This window comes from Pocillopora verrucosa, chromosome 10, assembly GCF_036669915.1.
Source record: "Pocillopora verrucosa isolate sample1 chromosome 10, ASM3666991v2, whole genome shotgun sequence".
Lineage (NCBI taxonomy): Eukaryota > Metazoa > Cnidaria > Anthozoa > Scleractinia > Pocilloporidae > Pocillopora > Pocillopora verrucosa.
The window spans coordinates 10,027,477-10,048,424 of NC_089321.1; the positions used below are offsets into that span (position 1 = coordinate 10,027,477).

Sequence of the window (20,948 nt, forward strand, 5' to 3'; positions counted from 1 at the left end):
CCATAACCGAAAAAAGAAATCTTTGCGCAAACAAGAATCTTTTTGTTGGCAAGTCATTCATTGTTACTTGGTGACTCGTCTCTTTCCGCACATCAGACAGTTTGGCTCTGTGTGATATTTTCTTTGTTATGATTATCTGCCATGATTGCTTTGGGTTTGGTTTTTCTTCACCCCATAGAAATTTTCTATGGGGTGTGAAAATTATCCGGGATTGCATTGGTTTTTGCCCAAAGGTGCTCTGTGATTAGTCCAGAATACTCCGCCTATCTCTCAACTAATCAGATGCAAAACTAAAACCAATCACGACTTTTTTTCATCGGCTCTTCGGGGTGTTATTCCTTTCTTCTGATTGGCTGTTGCTATTACTTTGGTTTTAGTCTAACGACACACAATAAAAAAGCACTCTGTATGTGCTACATAAGTCACAATCCTAACTTTCTTACAGGGCACAGACGGAACACCAGGAGTCCCAGGAAGACGAGGAGATCGTGGAGCCACGGTAACCATTACACTGATTTTGAATTCGATTACGAAAGCAATACGTGATCACATACGTTTTCTTTGGATGCAGCGTTTGGCCTTTGTTAAGGTGTTTACGCTTGAATTTTTTCCCTTGTAGGGAGGCCGCGGATCAGTTGGTGCCCCTGGAAGTCCAGGAATTCCTGGATCCCCGGTACGTTCTGACCAAAGATTCCATTTTTAATTCCAGGAGCAATAAAACATACTACGATCACATATAAAAAATACTACCTTGTAAAACTCCTGGACCCCGTCCTTTATTCAGGAAGCTTCTTTTTGTTTCTACTCTGACTTGATTTAATTTGTAATTCTCAGGGACCAACTGGCCCTCAAGGACTTATTGGATTAAAAGGAAATGCAGGCGAAAAGGTAACGTGGCAAATCTTGAGGAGCTTTCTCACGGTATTTGGAATTATTGTAGGAAAACCTAATAAAACTGATCCAATCCTCTGGGTCTGTAAGAAACGTTTTGTGTTTAGTCTCGATAGTCTGTCGTAAACCACTACGTGGACATCTTTCATTAATATTCTTGAATTTATATGGTCGTATACAGAGGCGTCGATTCAGATAAAATCTATTTTTTGACTTGGGAAAAATCTTTTATGGAAATCCTGAAGACAATAGATAAATTTAACTCACAGAAATATCTCTTTTATATGGAAATGTGACGATCTCTTTTTCAGGGTTCGAAAGGCGAGTCAGGCTCATTTGGATCAAAAGGAGAACCAGGGGACTTGGTTTGTCCAAACTTATTTCATGGCCTTTTAAAACTTTTTCTGAAATTTCCCTGGCACCCAGGAAAATAATTTCGAACGAACACGGCTGAAAGTTCCATGTTTATCTTAGCGCACTAGAAAAAAAAAATACACGGCACATAAGTCAAATTCCTTAAGCACACGAGATCAATTTGCTGGGCACACGTGAGAAGATTTCTGTTGTACACGAATAAAGATCTCCTTGGCACACAAGAAAGATATTTTTGGAAAGGGTGGAAGAATTTCATAGACATAAAAATTTCACCAGCACGCTTGTAAAATTCGTATAGGTCACATCTTGTTAAACTAACTGAAAGGGACAAAGCGATCGTGCACAATACGTTCAAGTCCGTCCCTTGATATAGACATTTTGTCGTTGTCAAGACCAATTTTTTATTCTCCTTTACTCTGTTATCTCCCTAGTCATAACTTGTATTTATACTCACTTTTTTTTTAAGGGAACTGTGGGAATTCTTGGCGCCAAAGGAAATCCTGGATCTCCAGGAGCTTCTGTGAGTAGAGAATACTTTTATTTAAAGACATTAACAAAATCCTGACAACAAAGCAACCTGTCTTTTGTCATCGTCTTACTGCGAGAACGTTCTTGAAACAAAATGTTTTGAATTAAGAGTAAAATTTAGAAAGTGAAACTAATCATGTTATGAGAGCTTGAGAGGATGTTGAAAGAATAACGTAATTTCCAAGTGAGATTGGTATGCTGGTGTGGAGCCCAAGTATTTCATGAAGCTTTCATCTTCGATTAACCACAGAAGGGAAATCTTAGATGGAGGAAATTATCTATTAACGAATGCAGGCGTTTACGACTTTATGCTCTGTTTCTAACATTCTGTTCTAATTTAGGAGGTGAATTAAAACAAATGTTTCTTCTTTACAAAGGGTAACAGAGGAGCCACAGGGTCACAAGGGCGACCTGGATCGCAGGGCCCACCGGTAAGTTGCAATTTCCCTACTAATTTAGCCAAAATCACCTGTTAACCCGTAAACTCCCAGAAGTGATTAACAAGTAACTTTTCCCCACAATCATCCTACATTATGGAGCAAATGGGTAATAAGAATACTCAAACTTTTCGGGTAGAAGTGATTATCTTGATCTATCACAAAATTCTCATAACTAATTTACAAGGAAATTTGTAACAGGTAGAGGGGAGAGTTAAGCCTTAGAGGGTCAAAGTTTGCGTATTTAAGCCAGCATGCAGGCAAAAGTTCAGAGAGCAGCTGTAAAGTAGTGAATCCGCCCTGAAGCGTTTTGCGGCACAGATAATTTGAAAACAAGTAATAAACGGATCCCTGAAAGTGATCAGTAATCGAAGAAATTGCATGATTTTTCTTCCTTCGCCTGTGATAGACAATTTGCCAACTCAGTAAAAAAAAGTTAAAAAGAATTGTTTGTGCTTAGTTAGAAAAACACTTAAGAGAAAAAAAAACAAATCGTGGTGGTTAAGGATAAGGAGTATAAATTGATAATTATGTTATTCCTTTTAGCAGTCTATACGTCACTACAGTTTTTTTGGAAGATATTTGAAGTCTATTAAAAAATTTAAAGCTGTTTGTAAGTTTAAAGTGCAGAGGGCTTTTGAGGGTATCTTGTGTCACCCTTCACCTGCGTATATTTTGGATCAGTCTGGAAATTAACTCTTCCTTTATTTTTTCTTTTCTGGTTTGCTTGTGATAACTTATATATTTGGATCTTCTAGGGACCACCTGGCAATAGTGGTTTGACAGGACAACCAGGAATCCCAGGAACTAAGGTATGTCAGCGTCATCGAAGAAATAGTTGATGTGGCGGATTAAAGATTTATATTGCATGATTACAGGACATTTTGTAAAAAGGGAAGAATTTGAAGTTCAAGGCGCTGACACAACGTAGCGCTCGTGGCGTTTTTTAACTCTCAACAGAAGATATTTAAGCAGAAAACCAATTGCAAGCGGTAGTCAACCACTGCACTTCCTATCACTGAGAAATACATGAGGCAAACACTCGCAAATGATATGAATTGAGACATTTTCGCATCTTTGATGTTTCCTTGATGAAAGCTGGAAACGAGGAATTGACGGACAATCTATGCTGAACGAAGCCAGATATCCAAGTCACTTTCGCATAGATGAGTTTTGAGTTTCTTAAATCACTATTTGTACTAATTTTTCCAGAGATTGTTAAACGTCCCATATGCTTTTAATGCTAGGAGCTGATATATTAATTGTTTCTTTGGAATGGGGATCACCTACGGGAATAGGGTTGAAATTGCAAACAAAGTTGCCCCGTGCCTAAAACCTGCGCCAGTTTCTTCGGAACATTCTTGGCACATCGCACTATGATCTACAACCTCCTAAATTGCTGTAGACGCTCTATCTCCCTGTTTGGTAGAAGGGAGAGGGGGCAATATGTCTTCCTCTCGCTCCCCGGGGGACGTAAAGATTAGACCTTGCGAACGCTTCTTACCAGGCTGTCGTATTGTAGTGTAGCATGACATAAATGCTCATTTGATTTTGCATCTCAAACGCTTGAATATTTGCAGGGCTCGCGTGGCGCTAGTGGTAAACCAGGAGTTCCAGGCTTACCAGGAAGACCGGTAAGTCATTCAAAACAAATAACTACATATTAATGGAGAACACAGCTCTGTTCCTTCGTCTTTCTGTTCACATATCGCTTGGCTTGCAAGAAAACTTCTCCGTTCTATTTCCGAAGGGAACTGTATGTGCCTTGTTTTCCAAAGTAGAAAAACTCCAAAGAAAACACACAGAGGATTATGGACGCTAAAAGATTGAAAAGATAAGCGCGGATGACGATTGACGAACCAGAAAAAACTTAAACCGGATATTCTGAAGAACGGGTCTTAAGTCTTATTGGGTGTCCCGCGAAACTTCCATGTTAAAGTGATAACCCCGTGCCGCAAGGGAGAGAGAGCTATACGTAGACTGAACCCCTGGTGGAAGTTTTCAAGCACAGTTGTAGCCTCCTTCCGACAAATTCAGATCAGTCACACGCTTTGCAAATATTCGGCGGATTTATTCTATCTGTCGCCTTATTCACACTACTATTTGTCTTATTCATAGGGAATACCTGGACGTGACGGCCTACGGGGATTATCTGGAACCGATGGAAGACCTGTAAGTAGAGCATTTGGTACTTTCAAGGGAAGAGTGGGAGTTGAAGAACATTTGATCCTTTAGTTGCGTTTTGGCCTTTTTTTTTTATAATAGCAGGGTTTTTTCTTATTGCACGATCGATTTAGGCTGCCTTTGAATGAGATTTTGTTGTTGATTCAAGCTTACACAAGTGTATTTTAATGTACTCTATAATTAATTGGCCAATCTACCAATGGGTCTGTTCAGGTTTGGAAACATATTTCGTTATCCCAATTGGCAAGAGGCAGACCAGTTGGCTATACAATAACTAAATAATAATGCTATATGATCGGTTGAAGAAGAGATAAGAGTCCATATTTTTGAAGTTTCCTTAAATTCATGTAACAGTTAATCAATGTTTCTCGAAGCTTGGTTACATAGTATATATCAGACTCCTTAAAGATGAGGCTTTTTCCAATTATTTTTATTCCCAGGGTTCAGCCGGTCCAATTGGAGGGCGTGGGCCCAAGGGAGACGTAGGACCTCAGGTACATATATACTTTTAGTAAGCTGGTTGTAGAATACCGATATCTGCAAGTGTACCAGAGTACAAAGAACGTAATAAACATTTAGCTATTTTTTTATGAAAGTGAAATATTTATCCATTTAAAACTGAAGCTAAGGGAATCGTTTGATTTTCTGGCTTGAGAAACTCGATGTTACCCGAGTAGGAGCCGAGGAAGACACGGAAATTTGATTGCAACAAAATTGATTGTTTCCGCCGCGGAAGAGTTCGTTTAATTATTTGTTATACAGAACAACAAAGATCGAAAGTTTCTTGTCGGGAAAAATAAGCTAAACGCGATGGGGTCGCCTGAAGACTGAGGAACGCGCTGACTGTCATACTCTGTCTCTTGCTACCTTCAGTCACGTGAAACGGCGGTCGTCAGTCAACATTCGCGGGTGACAATGCACTTTTACACACCTACGTAATGGATGTTGAAATATTGAACGCTCAATGAATACTGGCGGGAAACAGTTTTACTGATAGATGTCATGTAACTTCAAAGTAACCAAAAGAAGCCTTTGCTTTATAGCAACTCTCATTTATGCATGCTGGGAGTCTTAAGAAGTTTTTTATACAGATGTGCATCAGTGAAAATTGACAGAATTTATTCATTTATTGTTAGTTTGTTTTCATATTTCTATTACTTATAGGGCCTAGTTGGCATTCCAGGAAGGCGAGGAAGATTCGGTCCTCCTGGAGCAAAGGTTTGGAACTGTTTCTTTTTTTTTTTTTAAAGTTGTTTGTCTATTGTGTGTTCGGATACAGACTTTAAAGTGTAAAGCAATTTTTAAGTTAGTGTCGAAACGACATCGGAATATCACTGGTTTTGGTTCGTCGATATTTGGTTTAGCACTCTGATTGGCCTACGAAAGTTACGCTTCTCTTTGAGCCAAACAGGTTTAAATAAGGACCTATCAAAATTGCGCTATTTACAAGTTCCAGCGCTCCAGGCAACTTGCTTGTTTTTGCTTTGAGGTTTAATTGGCTCCTCGAGATATTTTTCGTTATTCTGATTGGCCATTGACTACTTTGATTTTTTTTTCTTCCTTTTTGATCGAAAAGCGCCATAAACAAATTTTGACGTTTACCCATTGCTGTTACATATTGAACGTGTTAGGAATTGTTAATTAAGCTCTGGCTTGACAGAAGTGAGACGAGAATCTCTCACCGAGTTATCATTCTTCAGAATGTTTCACTCAGCAAAAGCCTTTTGGATTAAGGTCTTTGTCTGGGTCAACAGCAGAGACTATATTATAGAGGATCTTTGTGCAATAAATGTGGTAGGAACATTTTTGTGAACAAGCTAATGTTCGTTCAGTGCAGGTTGCCGATTGGTATGGCGTCCATTTAACACAGGTTTCACTGTACCCTGCTAGCAACTGTGATGCGAACTGTAGTAGAAATAACGAAATAAGTGTCACTTGACTCCTTAGGGCGTAAAAGGAGAAGCCGGCTTTGATGGGAGCCCTGGCGAGGGTGGACGGGAAGTAAGTTATAGATTTTTTTACCGCAGTTAAAGGAGCACTTTCGTGGCTTGGCGTATCCTAAAGACGTTCCATTTTAGAATTCGTGTATCCATCCACGACAATATTTCCATACCCGTTTGTCTCTTGAATCACGCTGTTAAGTCAAATACAGGGAGAATATCGAACCCTTGGGATGTCAAACTCTGCCGTAATTTAGAGCCCCACCGATACGTAAACGCTTTTGGGATGTTGAAACCTGTGGTTATTTCAATCCCCGTTAGTATCTCGAAAACCATACAGTGTGTCTATTGTCTTCTGTTTGTTGAACCCGTTGGTTTGGCAAACCCCATTTGGTATCTTGAACCACTCCGGTGTATCAAACACCGTCAGTATTTTGAACCCTTCCGGTATTTCAAACGCCTTAGTGATTTTGTACTTAGCTGGTAGATCAAACCACGAGTCGTTATCTTGAATCATTTTTGCTGGTTAACGACAAGGCCGAGAATACTGGATTCTACTCACAGAGCTTCAAGACGCGTATTTCATTGGTCAGTCTTTTTACCACTGAAACGAGACAGGTATTTTCGTGGCGTGTTTGAAAAAAATTAAAATTTAGCATTAAAATTTTTTTTTTTAGGGTTATCCTGGAGCTCGCGGACCCTCTGGAGAGAAAGGCGCAAATGGATCACCGGTAGGTCTAAGCTTTCAACTTTTTGTCGCGTGCGCATCAAACGTATATCGAGGTTGGAGAAAGCTCAAGAGACCACTGCCAGGTTGGCAAAGGTCATGGAAAACCTGGAAGGTCATAAAATTCCGCACAATCATTTTCCAGGCCTGGGCAGTCATGGAATGTGATCGTGGGTCTTGGAAAGCAACGGGTTTGACCGAATTTTTTAGCGAAAACGGCAAAGAAAAAGTGTCTCCTCTACATAATGGTTTACACTGATGTACTCTGGGATTAATTTCTCGATCGTAGGGTACGGGTCACATGTAAAATGTCAATTAAATGATTTTGAAAGTAGAAACCCTGAATATTTTAAACCAATAGAAGAAAAACAAAAGAATTAATGTACAAGAAAATAAGATGAACAAGAACCAAGACTCGTAGCTCTGACAATATGCGCTGTCAATCCTCTTAACATTATTACTTTTGCGTGTACTTCTATTTACGTCAATTAACAGCACCGCCAGCCACAGAGATTGATAAACGTTTTATTTGTCTATTGCAGGGTACACCGGGAGCAAACGGTGAAAATGGGCAGGATGGTATTGGGGGTACAGAGGTAGGAATCAATGATAACACAAGCCTGCTCTTTCGAAGAGCTGCTTGTGATTGTAATTAGTTAAATTTTTTTCAGCGGTATGAAAGAAGAATTATGGTCCAGGACTTATTGAAAAATTATCTTGGGTTCTCAGCAATTTCCAAACGGTTTTTTTTTTGCTTTGAAACCTTAAAACTCGGTCATGATCATAATTTTATTTCTACTTTTGAGTAGCGAAGATAAAAATCGTATAGTTTCTAAAACGTACTTCTCTACCAAGGACCAACAATTTGCAAGGTGATACCTAAAGCTGGAGTGAACAGTAAAAACCGAAGCAAACAACAAATCTCCTTTTCATGTTACAAACTGCATGAGAGATAAGTCTAGCTCTGAGTTAGTTTTTATGTGTTATGAGTAACACTATGAAGCAGGTTCAGCGGTAAAAATGATTGCCAGGAGATAAGATTACTCTCAAAGGTGACGACCAACTAGTACACTTTCCTCACAGTTTTAATTGTTGAGCTTACAGGCGACAACGGGTGAAAGGTGCACTTTTGGCACCAAAAATACACAAACGTGGGGTAGAATTGTCTTTCGGTGAAATCAATAACTTAAACTGGATTTGCAGTTTTTGTAGCACAAAGTATGAAATTTTCACCAATCCAATTTTATAAACTTCCAGCTCCACAGGAATGAAGAAAAGATAGTTAATGTTACCTTTTGATTTTTTTAGGGTGCTCCTGGTAACCGGGGATCCCCCGGCGTGGACGGAACTGTGGGAGTTCCTGGACCAATGGGATCTGCTGGTGCAAAGGGACCACAAGGTCCCCAAGGAGATAACGTGAGTAGAACCCCTTAACATTGCTAACTTTGATTTAAAATTAAGGTTTCCTTTTCGCAGCTGGTCAATTTTTTTAATTCTGTTCTTGTGTGGATTTTATTCATGCAGGGCGACCCTGGTAGAAACGGCAACTTCGGACAAGTTGGCAAACCAGGAAATAATGTAAGTTAATATTTAATCTCAGTATTACATATTTAAAGGTATCTAATCGTTTTCTCATTTCTTGGTGATTTCGTTACATTAAATCGCCATTTGTCCTCATCACATTAAAGTAACAGATGTAATCCTAGCAAGAATTGTTGAAACATTCCTCCTCTCCTCCTTCCCCCCTATCCCTTTTCGGTGAAAAATTTAGTCGGCTGCAAAATAACCCGTGCTGTAGAGAGGATCATGTGGTCTCAGTAGAACACAACGAGGGTTGTTTTCAGAGTGAAGTTGTGTTAGTTTCAGCTGTCAGCTCCTCATTACAAATTGTAAAAAGATAAACTTATTGTCGCCCCGCCAAGCCTAGGATAACAACTTGTTGCCGTTGTTTTTGCACTCCTTTTGGAAATTCTGTGACTAATGATCGTACATACGTAGACAAATTGTTCCGTGATGCAATGCTTACTGATTTAGACTGGAAAGCCGAGAGGGATTTTAATCCAACTCAGCGACTCTTTGATGGTCAATCAATTTATGTATCTGATTTTCTTATCTTGGTATCGGGGGAAAGACGTTTATCGAGGAATAAGACGGGGGAAATGTAGTCTTGTATTTTCCAAGCTTCACTTCAAGTTCTCAATTCCTCAGCGGTAGAGTGCCAAAGTGCTTAAAAAAATTTAGACTATCTTTCCTCGAGCGCAAGATTTGTCGTTTTTCTTAATCCAAGATAACGAGATTCCTTTCAATCTAAGGATCTACATGTGCATGCCATTAGTTTTCTTTCGATATGAGAATTGAAAATTTTTGTATTCTGATGGCAAAAGGGACCACGCGGTTACAGAGGTGACACGGGAGAAAACGGTCTAATTGGAACACAGGTAAGAAGCGTTAATGTCTTTTTTTCGGTATTAGTTCAGGATAGAGATTTAAATTTGTTGTGATTATTTTTTCTTTTAACGCAAATTGTACGACGAGTCGATGCCTAAACTCAACTTTTGACCTCGCCTGACCAAGACTGGCACTATAGCAATCGAAACGTCAGGATCAACACACGATTGATGAGCCTGACTCCGCATCGTGAGACTGATCATTGAAGGTTTATATATCTACAGAACCAAGATGGACAAAAACATGTCCTAAAACACGGGTTCCCTTCTATCCTTAAATTCGGCACAAAAGAAATGCTCAGTTATTTCTAAACAAGTTGCGGTTTTTGTTTTGTTTTGTTTTATATGTTTTCAAAGGCAATTGTTTACTATAACCTATTAAAAGGGAACACTCCTAGTTCAAATAGTTCTGTAACTCGGAAACAAGATGGTTGACCCAGGTTTTTTTCTTTTTTTGCAATCATCGTATCAACGTTCATCTTTTGGCAAAGCTCAGAGCAAACATGATATATCGAAAAATTAAGGTGGCCCTGAACCGTTTCCACTGGTTCAGTAGTAGGAGCACTTTTGGTAAAACTTGTACTGAACTTTTACTCAAAATTCTTTTCTTATCATTTTGTCAGGGTGACCCAGGATATACCGGTGAAGTTGGCAGGACAGGTCCTCCCGGAATCGACGTAAGGAAAATGATTAATGTTTTAAATTATCCATTTGTGATTTAAGTAATTCCTTTTTATCGTTTTTTGGTTTTCATGAATACTATTTGCATTTTATTGTAACTAATTGCAATAACGTGACAACGTTATTGCAATTAGTTATAAATAGTGGAGGTTACCAATTAGTTATAAATAGTGGAGGTTACCAATTAGTTATAAATAGTGGAGGTTACAAGATCAAGAAAACCCTCTTTCCCACTCCTCTCGCGGTTTCAAAACTGTACCACAACTGCTAGCTGTTTGACTTTTTACCTTGCCTCACTAATGTATTTGATCAGCGAATTAAGCGATAGAGATACAGTGGTTTTTTAGAATGCGTTGGTGTTTGCCCTTAACCACGCGTCAAGTATAAACCCGCTGATAATACTAATGCAATTAAATATGCATTTTAGGGAGAGGATGGCCTTGAAGGAAGGAACGGAAGTACGGGACCTGAAGGACCAAAGGTATTCCGAATTCCTATTTTTAAAGGAATAAGTCTGTAAACAGGCCGAGGGTCGGTTTTTCATTCTTTCAGAGCTCATGTTTCACGCGTAAGCTTTTTAAAACTCTTTACAGTGTACGTCGGTTTATTTACCTGTAAAGCAAATTTTTGATTGAGTGTCGTTAAGGTAAAACCAGCCAATGAGAGCCAAAGAAGATATCACAAGGAGCCAATGAGAACTCGAAATAAAAACAAGCAGACTTTGAAAGCGCGGGAAAATGCGGGTGACCAAGTCAGGATTGGTTGTAGTTTTGAATCTGATTGGTCGAGAGGATGTTGCAATTTTTCTTCACCAATCACCTCATGAAGTAAAGTAGAACCAAAACAATTTTTACAACTTTTGACACTCAATCTAAAATTGCTTTATTAACTCCCGAGTTGACACATCTGAATTCTGTCTATAGAAACCAGTAACCTATAGTTTGTCTTTCTGTCTGTTTGTCTATCTGTTTGTCTGTCTGTCTATCTGTCTATCTTTCTGTTTGTCAGTTTGTCTGTCTGTTTGTCCGCCCGTTTGTCTGTCGGTCTGTCTGTTTGTCTGTCGGTCTGTCTGTTGGTCTGTCTGTCTGTCAGTCTGTCCAACCGTCTACATGTCTGTTTTTGTCCGTCGAACTTCTGCCAATATATTTATATATCAGTCCATGTCTTTCTATTTTCTCTCTGTCTGTCTGTCTGTCGGTCGTCGCTCTCTAAGCGTGTCTTTGTGCTCAACATGATTGCTTCTCCCTAACACATTAGCTCTTTCAGCTTTCACGAAAACAGATGCTCATCACTTTGACTTTTACCAAAAGAGTTTCACTAATTGACCGCTCGACTCAATTCTTTCTTTGAGTATTTAGTATTTATTGTACCTATTTATTTATCTTTCGCATCCGAATGTGTACGCATTGCGTTTCTATCTACCTCTCGCTAGGGTGGCATGGGAGCCGCAGGCCCTCCTGGTCAACCGGGAGTTCAAGGACCAGAGGTATTTAAATGCTAGTTATTTGACACCTTTCGTGTCTGTACTGTATCGCATTTACGTGGAGATACTATTAAGTATAGACCAGATGATACTGAAAAAGTTTACCGGCTGAAGTAACTGATAGTGAACAAAACTCTTTACACGAAACACAAGGACAATCGGAAGGGTTATAAGTATCACACAAATCGTTGTCGATTCGTCCACAGTTAGTTTAGTGCTGTTGTTGAAATCCTGACAGTTTTTTTTAACGAACTGATCAAAACTTCTCAATTAATTATTCATCACAATCTGTGATCAAGTGAACATTTATCTGCGAACTCCTGACGAAAACTGTAACACCGTCGTTTACTGTTGATTTTTCCTGCTTTCCGCACATTTTACCTCTCGCTCACAACGTTTCGACTCTAATTATCAGGATGAATTGTCTTCATTTTAGGGAACTGGTGGAGCTCAGGGAGATCCCGGCACACAGGTTTGAATGTGCATATTTGGCCATATGCGTTCATATTTCAATTTTAACTACCGTCCCGTTTTTTGTTATTATTTTAGTTTTTTGTTCCTGAAAAAGGAACATATGATTGAAACGAAATGTGTTTGCTGTGATAATCCCTCAAGCCATGAAACTAAGGCAATTATCGTAGAATAAATCTTCACTTTTCAACAAGTTCCCTTGTCAATTCTTTATTTTTACTTTTGATTTTTTGCTGAGAGTAAAAAAAAAAAATTATGCGTGATAAACTTAACCCATATGTGTTTTTGTTTATTTTCAGGGTGAACGTGGAGAACCGGTATGTTGTCATCCAATTATCTGACTTCGATGAATAAATTTAGAGAACTGAGTTGTATACTATCTTAGAAACAATTAAGCTTCAACTTTCCACAAGTTTTCTTTATTCGCTCTGTCATTGGTGCAGAAATTCGTGATGTCTTCTTAACCAATCAGGAGCTCATTGCAAACTAGGTTAGGCGCGGTTGAAGACGATTGCCGCAGTCACACCAACCAAGCACGTGAAGTGAGACCCCGTTGACCTGAATGAAATTTAGCCACAGAATACTGAAAAATGAATTTTATAGACGGTTCAAACATTCACTTGCTTTAATTTTAATTTGGGGAATTTTAAGTCGCCAAACTTCAGTGCAGGTAACTGTGTTGATGAAAACAATTCTAAACCCTGTTTAGATGATTTTTATGGGGAATTATGTGTTAAAATGGTGCTATAGATAAATTTTAAATTTCCTTCCTTAAGTAGCCTTATTTAGCTCTCTGTGGGCAGTTCTTCAAATTTTTTTTATAGTTTTACGTCTTAATTGTCTCTTATCCGTTATTTTCTTTTTCTCCCTCTCTGTTATTTTTAGGGCAGAGACGGTCTACCTGTAAGTATTGAAAGTAAAATTATGTTTAACCCTTTAAAGGGCATGTAAACCCAAAAAACGTTCATTTTCTTTTCACATAGATGTTTTGTAAATATATCAAGTACACCAAAGGTACCATTCGTTTATTCTCAAAAGTCCATTTTCACTTTGTAAAAGCCCTTCCAAATTCGAAACATTCGCCATCTTGAATGGCGCCATCTTTCCTGTGACGTCACGGGTGGACCCTCCAAAGTCTCCTTTTATAATCGCGTGAGGCATGAAGGAGTCTTCTCTACAGCCGTTGTTTGCTGGTCTCGTCATAATTTTTTTACTTACAGTTTGCTTCAATATATTCAATTTTTTTCGTAATGGTGAAGCGTTGTGTCGTCCAGTTTTGTACTGATTCAAACAAAACTGGGCATACAATGCAAATATTTCCAAATGACGCAAATTTGAAGTGACAATTTGTGAAATTTGTTCAAGTGAAAATAGCCAATTTCGTCGAGCCGTTCGAACGTTCTGTTGTTTGTAGCAGTCATTTTTCTTCCTGGTGCTGTACCGACGATTCAGGCCTCACCAGAAGCAAATTATTCGGAAGTATAAAAACGACCCATACAGTCGGCAGACGACGAGGATTCGGAAGTGGCCGACCGAACTGAGAAAGAAGTTGAGCTCTTCAAAAGTTAGAGGTCAACAGAGAAAGTAAAAAATCGATTTACATGAAAACGTTTCGTTAATTAAACAACAATAGCTTTATTGGTTCTCTAAAAACATCTTTTTTCTCATCTAATGAAATATTATGGGGGAGCCAGTTGTTCGGGAGCCAGCGCTGAGCCCGTAAAAGACACTGACATGTCTGAACCTTTGCCTGAATTCGAAACACGTATCAAAGAAAGAGAATTCGTTGATATCAGTGTGTAATGACGTGATCTGGAATTTTGTCGGTTCGATACAAAGAATTCTATACAGGATCCCATAATCAACCCTTATGTTCTATAAGAAAATCCAAGCCAGCCCCACTTGGTGCTTCCTTTGAGAAACCCTGAAGAGAAACAGCAGAAGAATTTGTGTCACGGTTTTCACAGCAGTGAAAATACATTCAAAGGTCAGTAGGACAATATTCATCATTTTGAGTACAACTTAAAAGATCCTGATTTCAGCTTGCAAAACTATCTTTTCAATATTTCAAATCGAAGCAAACACAAACAGGGTTGGATAATTATGAAGGCCACACAAGGAAATGTACATGATACAACTTGTTTATCGATGGAAATGCTTCTGAGATGAAGGATATTGTTTACCGCACAAGATAGCACAGCGACCCTAAAGTGTTTGCCGAGATATCCCCAACACCAACGAACAAGCTATCTGTAGGCAATTTAGCGAAATTTCCTGTCAGGAAAGAAGCGAAAAACAACTAGCTCTAGTACTGTATTATTAAATCAATGGCAGAAACAACTCAAGTAAATCGATCTCAAAATGTAACAAAACAGATGAAACAGAAAATATTTAGCTTAGTCGTTTCCGGTGTGATTATCTGTGCTTTGCTGCTGCCTGTACGCGTACTTGGCCGTCTCCAGCACCCAGAAATCGAGGCAAATTGACTGAAAACCTGGATGCTCAGTGATACAACTTATCTGGGTTTCAGGCCATTTTGCCACAATTGCCCGATTTCCGTACAACAAACACTTTCATGAGTTGTCGGCATTGGTTGACAAGTTCCACACTCGCACCTTTGATAATTTTATATAAAACACTTTCAAAAGCTCAAGTTAAAAAAAATTCTGTTGCATTCCTTTAGATTGTACCCTCGCTTTATTGCACTTTCATGTTAAATACAAATAAATCACAAAGTAAATTAAATACCAGTCTGGGTTTCCGAGACGGTCGCATCGCTGTCGACATGTTCTGTACTGTCTTCGTGCGGATCGCTTCGGTGAACCCTACGCGGCTCATATTGTTAAGGACGTGGCCCAGACTCTCCTGAAGATTCTGGATTATCCCCAGCGCTGTCATGTACTAAGCTTAAGGCATTCGAGTCGCTATCTTCTGAAAAAACATCTTCCGAACTACTGCTACTTACACGAACTCCCACACCAGTTCTACTGGGGAATATGTGTTGCGCAATATTTTGGTTCCACTGCTTACGTCACGACTTCTCGCTATTGTTTTTACCGGAAATGGAATTTCAGTTGAAAATGCCGATTTTCTCCTAAAATAAGTCGAATTGGACAAAACTAATTTCAAATTCGTTTTCTACGCCACTTTTTACATAGTATAAGAAAAACATGTATTTTTGGGTTTACATGCCCTTTAAGTCCCAGATAAAATTTGTAATTCCCCTTACTGTCAACCATACAATTCTTAAAATGTTAGTTCAGAGAATTTAGTATTGGATCAACTAATTATCCCTAAATCGATCTTTTTCTTTATTCTTGTCACTTATCTGGTTGATATTGTAGAGATATTGTAGGGAGAAATTCTTTCTTGGTCACTCATGGGAGTTAAAGGGTTGAATGATTACTGTCTTCGTAATTACCTAGCAAGTGATCGGTTCATCTCAATTCATTAAAGGAAGTAGATACATGAGACTCTAACACACTGGTTTTTGTTTTATAGGTTAATTGCCAAAAATTTAGTTTAGTTTATCCAAAAATATCACTTATGGCTTAACTTTAAAGTAAAGTCTTCACGAATGACTCGCGTCAGTGTGGAATTGAAAAAGAAGTCTAGTGGAAGTGTTCCTCATCGATGGAAACATTTGAAAACTTCTCAAATACCACTCCGACATTTATCTATTTTCTCCTACACTGTAACTAGCTAGCTTGTAGAGAACTTGGGAACTTTTGAGAAAACAACTTAACAATATTATTTTCATAACAATACAATTGTGTGCGTTGTTTCCAGGGACCTCCAGGTATAGCCGGTCCCAGAGGGCCAATGGTATGTCTTTTTTTAATTGTCAACACTGTGTTTGCGTGTGTATGTGTGGGGGAGGGGGGGAGGGGCGGAGGGGAGGGGCAGTGTACAGAAAAGAAAAAGGATACCTAATTTTTTTTTACTGTTTCTACTTTTCACGGGGCAGTTTACTTCCCTACAAACACTAAAATGAAATCTTGACTGGCTGAAACGATTCACCGTGATATCTGAAAAAGTGAATATAAATTGTTAAAATTTTAATTTTGTATTCGAGACGCAAAGTTGTTTGAACCGACAAGCTTACTTTTGATTTGAAATCGGGTTGCGAATGGTCTTTCCGAAGATCGGAGACAATTCAACTTTTGCAAAGGTTAATTCGTTCGTATTGTATCCGTGAGACATCGTCACGAAGCGGTTTTTCGCTAAAACTGCAATCGGGTTAAATCTATGCACACCCTGGAACGGTTGTATAACTTTTATCTTATTTACTTTTTATCAGGGACCACCAGGACAGAGTTTGGCAGAAGCGGTAGGTTGTTGTTATTGGGGACTTCGAGTCTCAGTTTATTCAAATGTCCATCGCAATGTTTTTTATATACTACTGCTAAGATGAATAGCTAAGTTAAACCGTGATGTGTAAAGCTATTAAGGTTCCATTGTAGGATTGCCTAGGAAAACGTCTTGCCCATTGTTGTGAGTTTCCCAAAAATTGTCCTTTGTGACGAGTCTCAAAATTAAATTTTTACGTTGAGAAGTGACATCTCTGAATCAAGTGCCCTCCTTGAAAAGCATTTCAAGAATATTAGTTTGGGCTGTGTTTCGTAAGCCACAGACTCGTGCTCTTCGTCGAGAAAACGCATGAAAATGGCATGAACATTTGCAAGGAAACACAAACCTCTTAGTGGTGGCTATCAAATTTAAAATTCTGCTTGCCAAACTACAAGGAAATATATAATAACTGGAGGGAAGAGGATCTTAAGAATTCAACGCTGAACAGCACTGTAACCTTACAACAGATATCATCTTGTACGCAGCTAATTTTTACTTTATCTGTCACTTGCAGCTTTCTGAAATGAACACTGGTGAAAAAGGACCTCCCCCGTACAGATTGTACTCCAGCCAAGTAAGAACCGTACTGTTTTAAAAATATTTGTGCAATTTGTTTGACCACAAAGCTTGGTCCAGCCAAAAAGAAAATTTACACCTTTGATCGGCGCTTTTATATATCCGATGTTCTTGTTATCATTTACTACGTTTAGGGATCTGGAAAATCACAGGATTCAAATAATGACGTTGGAGCCCAACTCTTCAAGGTATAAGTGATACTTCGTTCTGACGGTATCCCACTTGAGCTGCGCAGCCATAGTATGCTTTTAAGGAGAAGTAAAAAGTAAAAAAATTTTTAACGTCGGTTTTTTACCCATGTTGTACGGAACAACTTGAAACACAACTTTTTTGCGGCCGTGATCGGCAACGGTATAGTACACGAGACGATTTTTATCGCTGATTTGTGTGCTACGTTGGAGCCCGGGTTCCTCCCATTTGGTTTGTAAAATCTGACCTAACTTAGACCGAGAATGTAAATGGAATTCGAAATTCTTTTTCGTGTTAAAAGAAGAAGCTCTCTTGATACACCAAGCTAATTGTCGCCGCGATATTGCAGCGCAACAGGTCATGGGGACTTGTCGACAAGATTTTGTAGGTCTTAGACAATTTTTGCTCAACTATAGTCGTCTTTTTTTCCCCCTAGACAGTGGATATCGAATTCATGATATCGCTTCTGGACAGAAAAATTCAAACTTTCCGAGTACAGAATGGGGACCTGGAACATCCTGCCCGATCATGCCGAGAAATCAAACTAGATCATCCTGAATCTAAGAGCGGTTTGTTGTTGAAACGTTTATTGACAAGCTTCTTATGTATTTATGTCGCGCAGGCAATCATAAGATTTCTGCGTGACATCATAGAGTGGCTCTCTTGAGCATGCGTGGTAGATTGTTACCGAAAGATCAGTGCACATAAATAAGGGTGGCGATCTGTTGATGATGGTTGACTTATAACACTGAATTGTCTGCGATAAGGGCGGTGATGAATTTTCTTTACCAGGAGGTTAAGATACACTTGTAATCTCGGTATCATGGCCTTTGTCGTATTATAGGTCAAAATAAAGTCAGCCAAAACACTCAGGGAGCAACTTGAAGAAAATTTCTCTCCGTTGGATGTCTGTCAATCGCAGGGTTACCCTCCCCACACCCTCTCTCTTTCATTTTCGGTTTTATACTCCTGGGTGGAGAGATGCACTGTGAGAGTAAAGTGTTATATCAAAGAACAACCACATGGCCAGTGTTTTAATCCGTATCTTTCTATCCGAAGTTTACCATTTCATTCTCTTCTTACAGTTTGCTGTAGCTTATTTTATTTTCAGCTCGCACTGCTTGATATTCAATCGTTCTTCGTTCGCTGTTTCATTTGTGCGTTTCTTCCATCTGGTAACTACTTTCTACATGCCACAAAATGGTAATATCAGACTATGTTTTGTTCTGTAGGTGAGTACACGATCGATCCCAACGAAGGCTGCAGTAGTGACGCTGTCAAAGTTTATTGCGATTTCGAGAAGAACGCTACCTGCGTAAACCCCAAAAAGACCAAGGTACAAGAGAAAATTTAACTTAACGCTCTCGATACTACGAGAGGCCAAAACTGGAGGGATTTCTTTGCTTGGTACTATGCTATCATGCACGAATATTAGGTGATAACAGCAAAAATCTCATTGCTCTCTTTTTTGCGTGATAGATTGTTGTCGACGCCAATGAAACCGGTCCAGGACAATGGACAAACGAGGATGAACCGGTATAACATTTTTCTTTTGCCTTTTAATTTTTTACTTTATTGCCAATGTGCTTGAGTACGATATTTCAGAAAATGAATAGTTTCTCTGAAACTGACTGAATGGAAGAGAGGGAAACAAAGGAAGCAGGTTGAGCAAAAAAAGCGCATAGTAATGCCACTGATAGCCTCTTTGGTACTCCCTACATCAGACCAGGATCTTCTTGGATCTTTCCAAAATCATATTCGCCAATCATTTTAAGAAAAATATGGCAGTCTGCGGTCTTTTCCCACATCTAAACAGTACGGAAAGCCATAAATCTCTAGAGCAATGGTTTATCTTTCATAGCGCCACTCTTGATCACGGTATCAACGAATCCTATTCATTCCACTAATTTATTCTCGTGTTTTTCACGTTACCATGTTCCTTCCCATAGCGAAGCTCCATTTTTCTGTCTATAAACTATACAAGGCCCACAATTCCACTATTCGCTCTGACGATGGGCCAAAGTTCGAAACGACAGCTTTAGAAATTCTTTAAGGAGGCCAGGTTACATCGTCAACTCAGTTGATAAAACCAAACTTCCTTGTAATACCTCCCCCCCCATCGATGCAACACCACAATTTCTTTAGAAACTTACCCCCTTTATTCAATTGAATTGCGCTGAATTTCCTATAACCTTTATTCCCTCTGTTCATAGATCGAATACAAACTAAATTCAGTGCAAATGACATACTTGCGACTTCTGAGCAAGAGCGCTTTCCAAGAGATGAGCTACAGTTGCGCAAACTCACACAAGAGCTGCATGGTGGATCTTAAAGGCGATAATGAAATGGTGGTCAATAACTTGGAGAAGATAGACCTTGATGTTACAGAGGTAGGCTGGTACAACTATAACGTTGACAATGTTTAGACACGTGTAGATCTTGAGTTCAACTGATGTTTTTAAATTTCCATTGCTAGATACACTGCTCATCACCATCTCGTGATTGGATGTAGATTTTTTTTTCATGATGCCTCAATTTTTTTTTGTGGTAATCATTATTGAAGATCATGTTAAAAGAATGTAAATAGAACACATTTCGATTAAGTGCGTTTGAGCAATTTTCAAATGATTGGCGAAAGTAATACGATATTTGATAGTTTTGGCTTCTCTTCGCTGTGTTTGGTCCAGAAAAGTTTGAATCATTGTTAAAGTCGAAAGATACACAGTGTGGTTACACTACTACAGTTGGTCATTTTACAGTTGTGTGTTTAGTTGCCAAGCCTTTGATTTAGAGTTAGACTAAAGGTGACCTTGTTGTGATAAAGACCAGTATCTAGTTAGCATGATAACAAAGTAATTTTCATTTGAAAAGCAACAAGGTTAATATCATAACAAGGTCAACCTTAACCTCACTCCTGTTCAAAGGCTTGGAAACCAAGCATGCAACTGTACAATGGACTATTGGTCTTGAACTGTCGCCTGTGGGAAATCCGATTCATGGCACTCCTTGTTTCGCCCGCGCTCGTAAGGGAACGAAACCGAACGAATTGCTGGCATTGAAGGCAATGAGTTTCGTTTGAGAGCAAATTTTGTCGACGAACTATCTATCCCCTTTACAGATACAGCATAACCGCACCGTTGAAATGACAAATATTACAAATAATTAATTTTTGTTTCTCCATCCAGACGTCTGATAATGGAAATAAAAAAATGAAGATTGAAGTCTCGACCGCGCAGCAGAATAACCTGCCGATAGTGGACTGGGCACCACAAAGCAGCGTCGACTCCAAGCTCACTTTTGAAATAGGACCAGTTTGTTTTAAGTATTAGACATGTGCGGAGTCAAACAAGAGAAGAACACCATCTGTATTGTACATTGACAATTTTTCTGCCTAATATATTAGCTAAGGAACAATTGAAGATCGTGTGAAAGCTTGTAGGAGATCTGAATAAAGCACGCGGTTGACTGGACGTTACTGAAATGCTGTTGATTCTGTTTTGTTTGTTACAGTAGCTAGTCTTAAAAATTGTAATTTTGACATGGAGTTATTTTGTCTTACGCCGCGTTCAAAATATTTTATTATGAAAATAAACTGTAAGTTTATATTCTTTGGAAAGTCTGGTTTTGTAAAATCAGTCACATTTGACTTTTAACTGCAGGCAGCTGAAA

The 20,948-nt window shown here is 38.9% G+C and overlaps 1 protein-coding gene across 1 annotated transcript in view; it reads left to right on the forward strand.

Moving 5' to 3' along the window:
* LOC131799117 (collagen alpha-2(I) chain-like) overlaps positions 1 to 20,887 on the forward strand; it is a 52,990-nt gene extending 32,103 nt beyond the window's left edge. Inside the window, exons 40-71 of the mRNA XM_059116786.2 lie at positions 446 to 499; positions 620 to 673; positions 835 to 888; positions 1,203 to 1,256; positions 1,733 to 1,786; positions 2,172 to 2,225; positions 2,990 to 3,043; positions 3,812 to 3,865; positions 4,350 to 4,403; positions 4,856 to 4,909; positions 5,580 to 5,633; positions 6,363 to 6,416; positions 7,033 to 7,086; positions 7,625 to 7,678; positions 8,391 to 8,498; positions 8,607 to 8,660; positions 9,467 to 9,520; positions 10,153 to 10,206; positions 10,638 to 10,691; positions 11,643 to 11,696; positions 12,130 to 12,165; positions 12,464 to 12,481; positions 13,050 to 13,067; positions 15,954 to 15,989; positions 16,465 to 16,494; positions 17,029 to 17,088; positions 17,225 to 17,278; positions 17,716 to 17,848; positions 18,512 to 18,615; positions 18,759 to 18,815; positions 19,493 to 19,669; positions 20,465 to 20,887. Coding sequence (XP_058972769.2) covers positions 446 to 499; positions 620 to 673; positions 835 to 888; positions 1,203 to 1,256; positions 1,733 to 1,786; positions 2,172 to 2,225; positions 2,990 to 3,043; positions 3,812 to 3,865; positions 4,350 to 4,403; positions 4,856 to 4,909; positions 5,580 to 5,633; positions 6,363 to 6,416; positions 7,033 to 7,086; positions 7,625 to 7,678; positions 8,391 to 8,498; positions 8,607 to 8,660; positions 9,467 to 9,520; positions 10,153 to 10,206; positions 10,638 to 10,691; positions 11,643 to 11,696; positions 12,130 to 12,165; positions 12,464 to 12,481; positions 13,050 to 13,067; positions 15,954 to 15,989; positions 16,465 to 16,494; positions 17,029 to 17,088; positions 17,225 to 17,278; positions 17,716 to 17,848; positions 18,512 to 18,615; positions 18,759 to 18,815; positions 19,493 to 19,669; positions 20,465 to 20,608 — 2,001 coding nt within the window. The 3' untranslated portion in view covers positions 20,609 to 20,887. The remainder of the gene's footprint in view (positions 1 to 445; positions 500 to 619; positions 674 to 834; positions 889 to 1,202; positions 1,257 to 1,732; positions 1,787 to 2,171; positions 2,226 to 2,989; positions 3,044 to 3,811; positions 3,866 to 4,349; positions 4,404 to 4,855; positions 4,910 to 5,579; positions 5,634 to 6,362; positions 6,417 to 7,032; positions 7,087 to 7,624; positions 7,679 to 8,390; positions 8,499 to 8,606; positions 8,661 to 9,466; positions 9,521 to 10,152; positions 10,207 to 10,637; positions 10,692 to 11,642; positions 11,697 to 12,129; positions 12,166 to 12,463; positions 12,482 to 13,049; positions 13,068 to 15,953; positions 15,990 to 16,464; positions 16,495 to 17,028; positions 17,089 to 17,224; positions 17,279 to 17,715; positions 17,849 to 18,511; positions 18,616 to 18,758; positions 18,816 to 19,492; positions 19,670 to 20,464) is intronic.
* Positions 20,888 to 20,948: the final 61 nt, after the last annotated feature.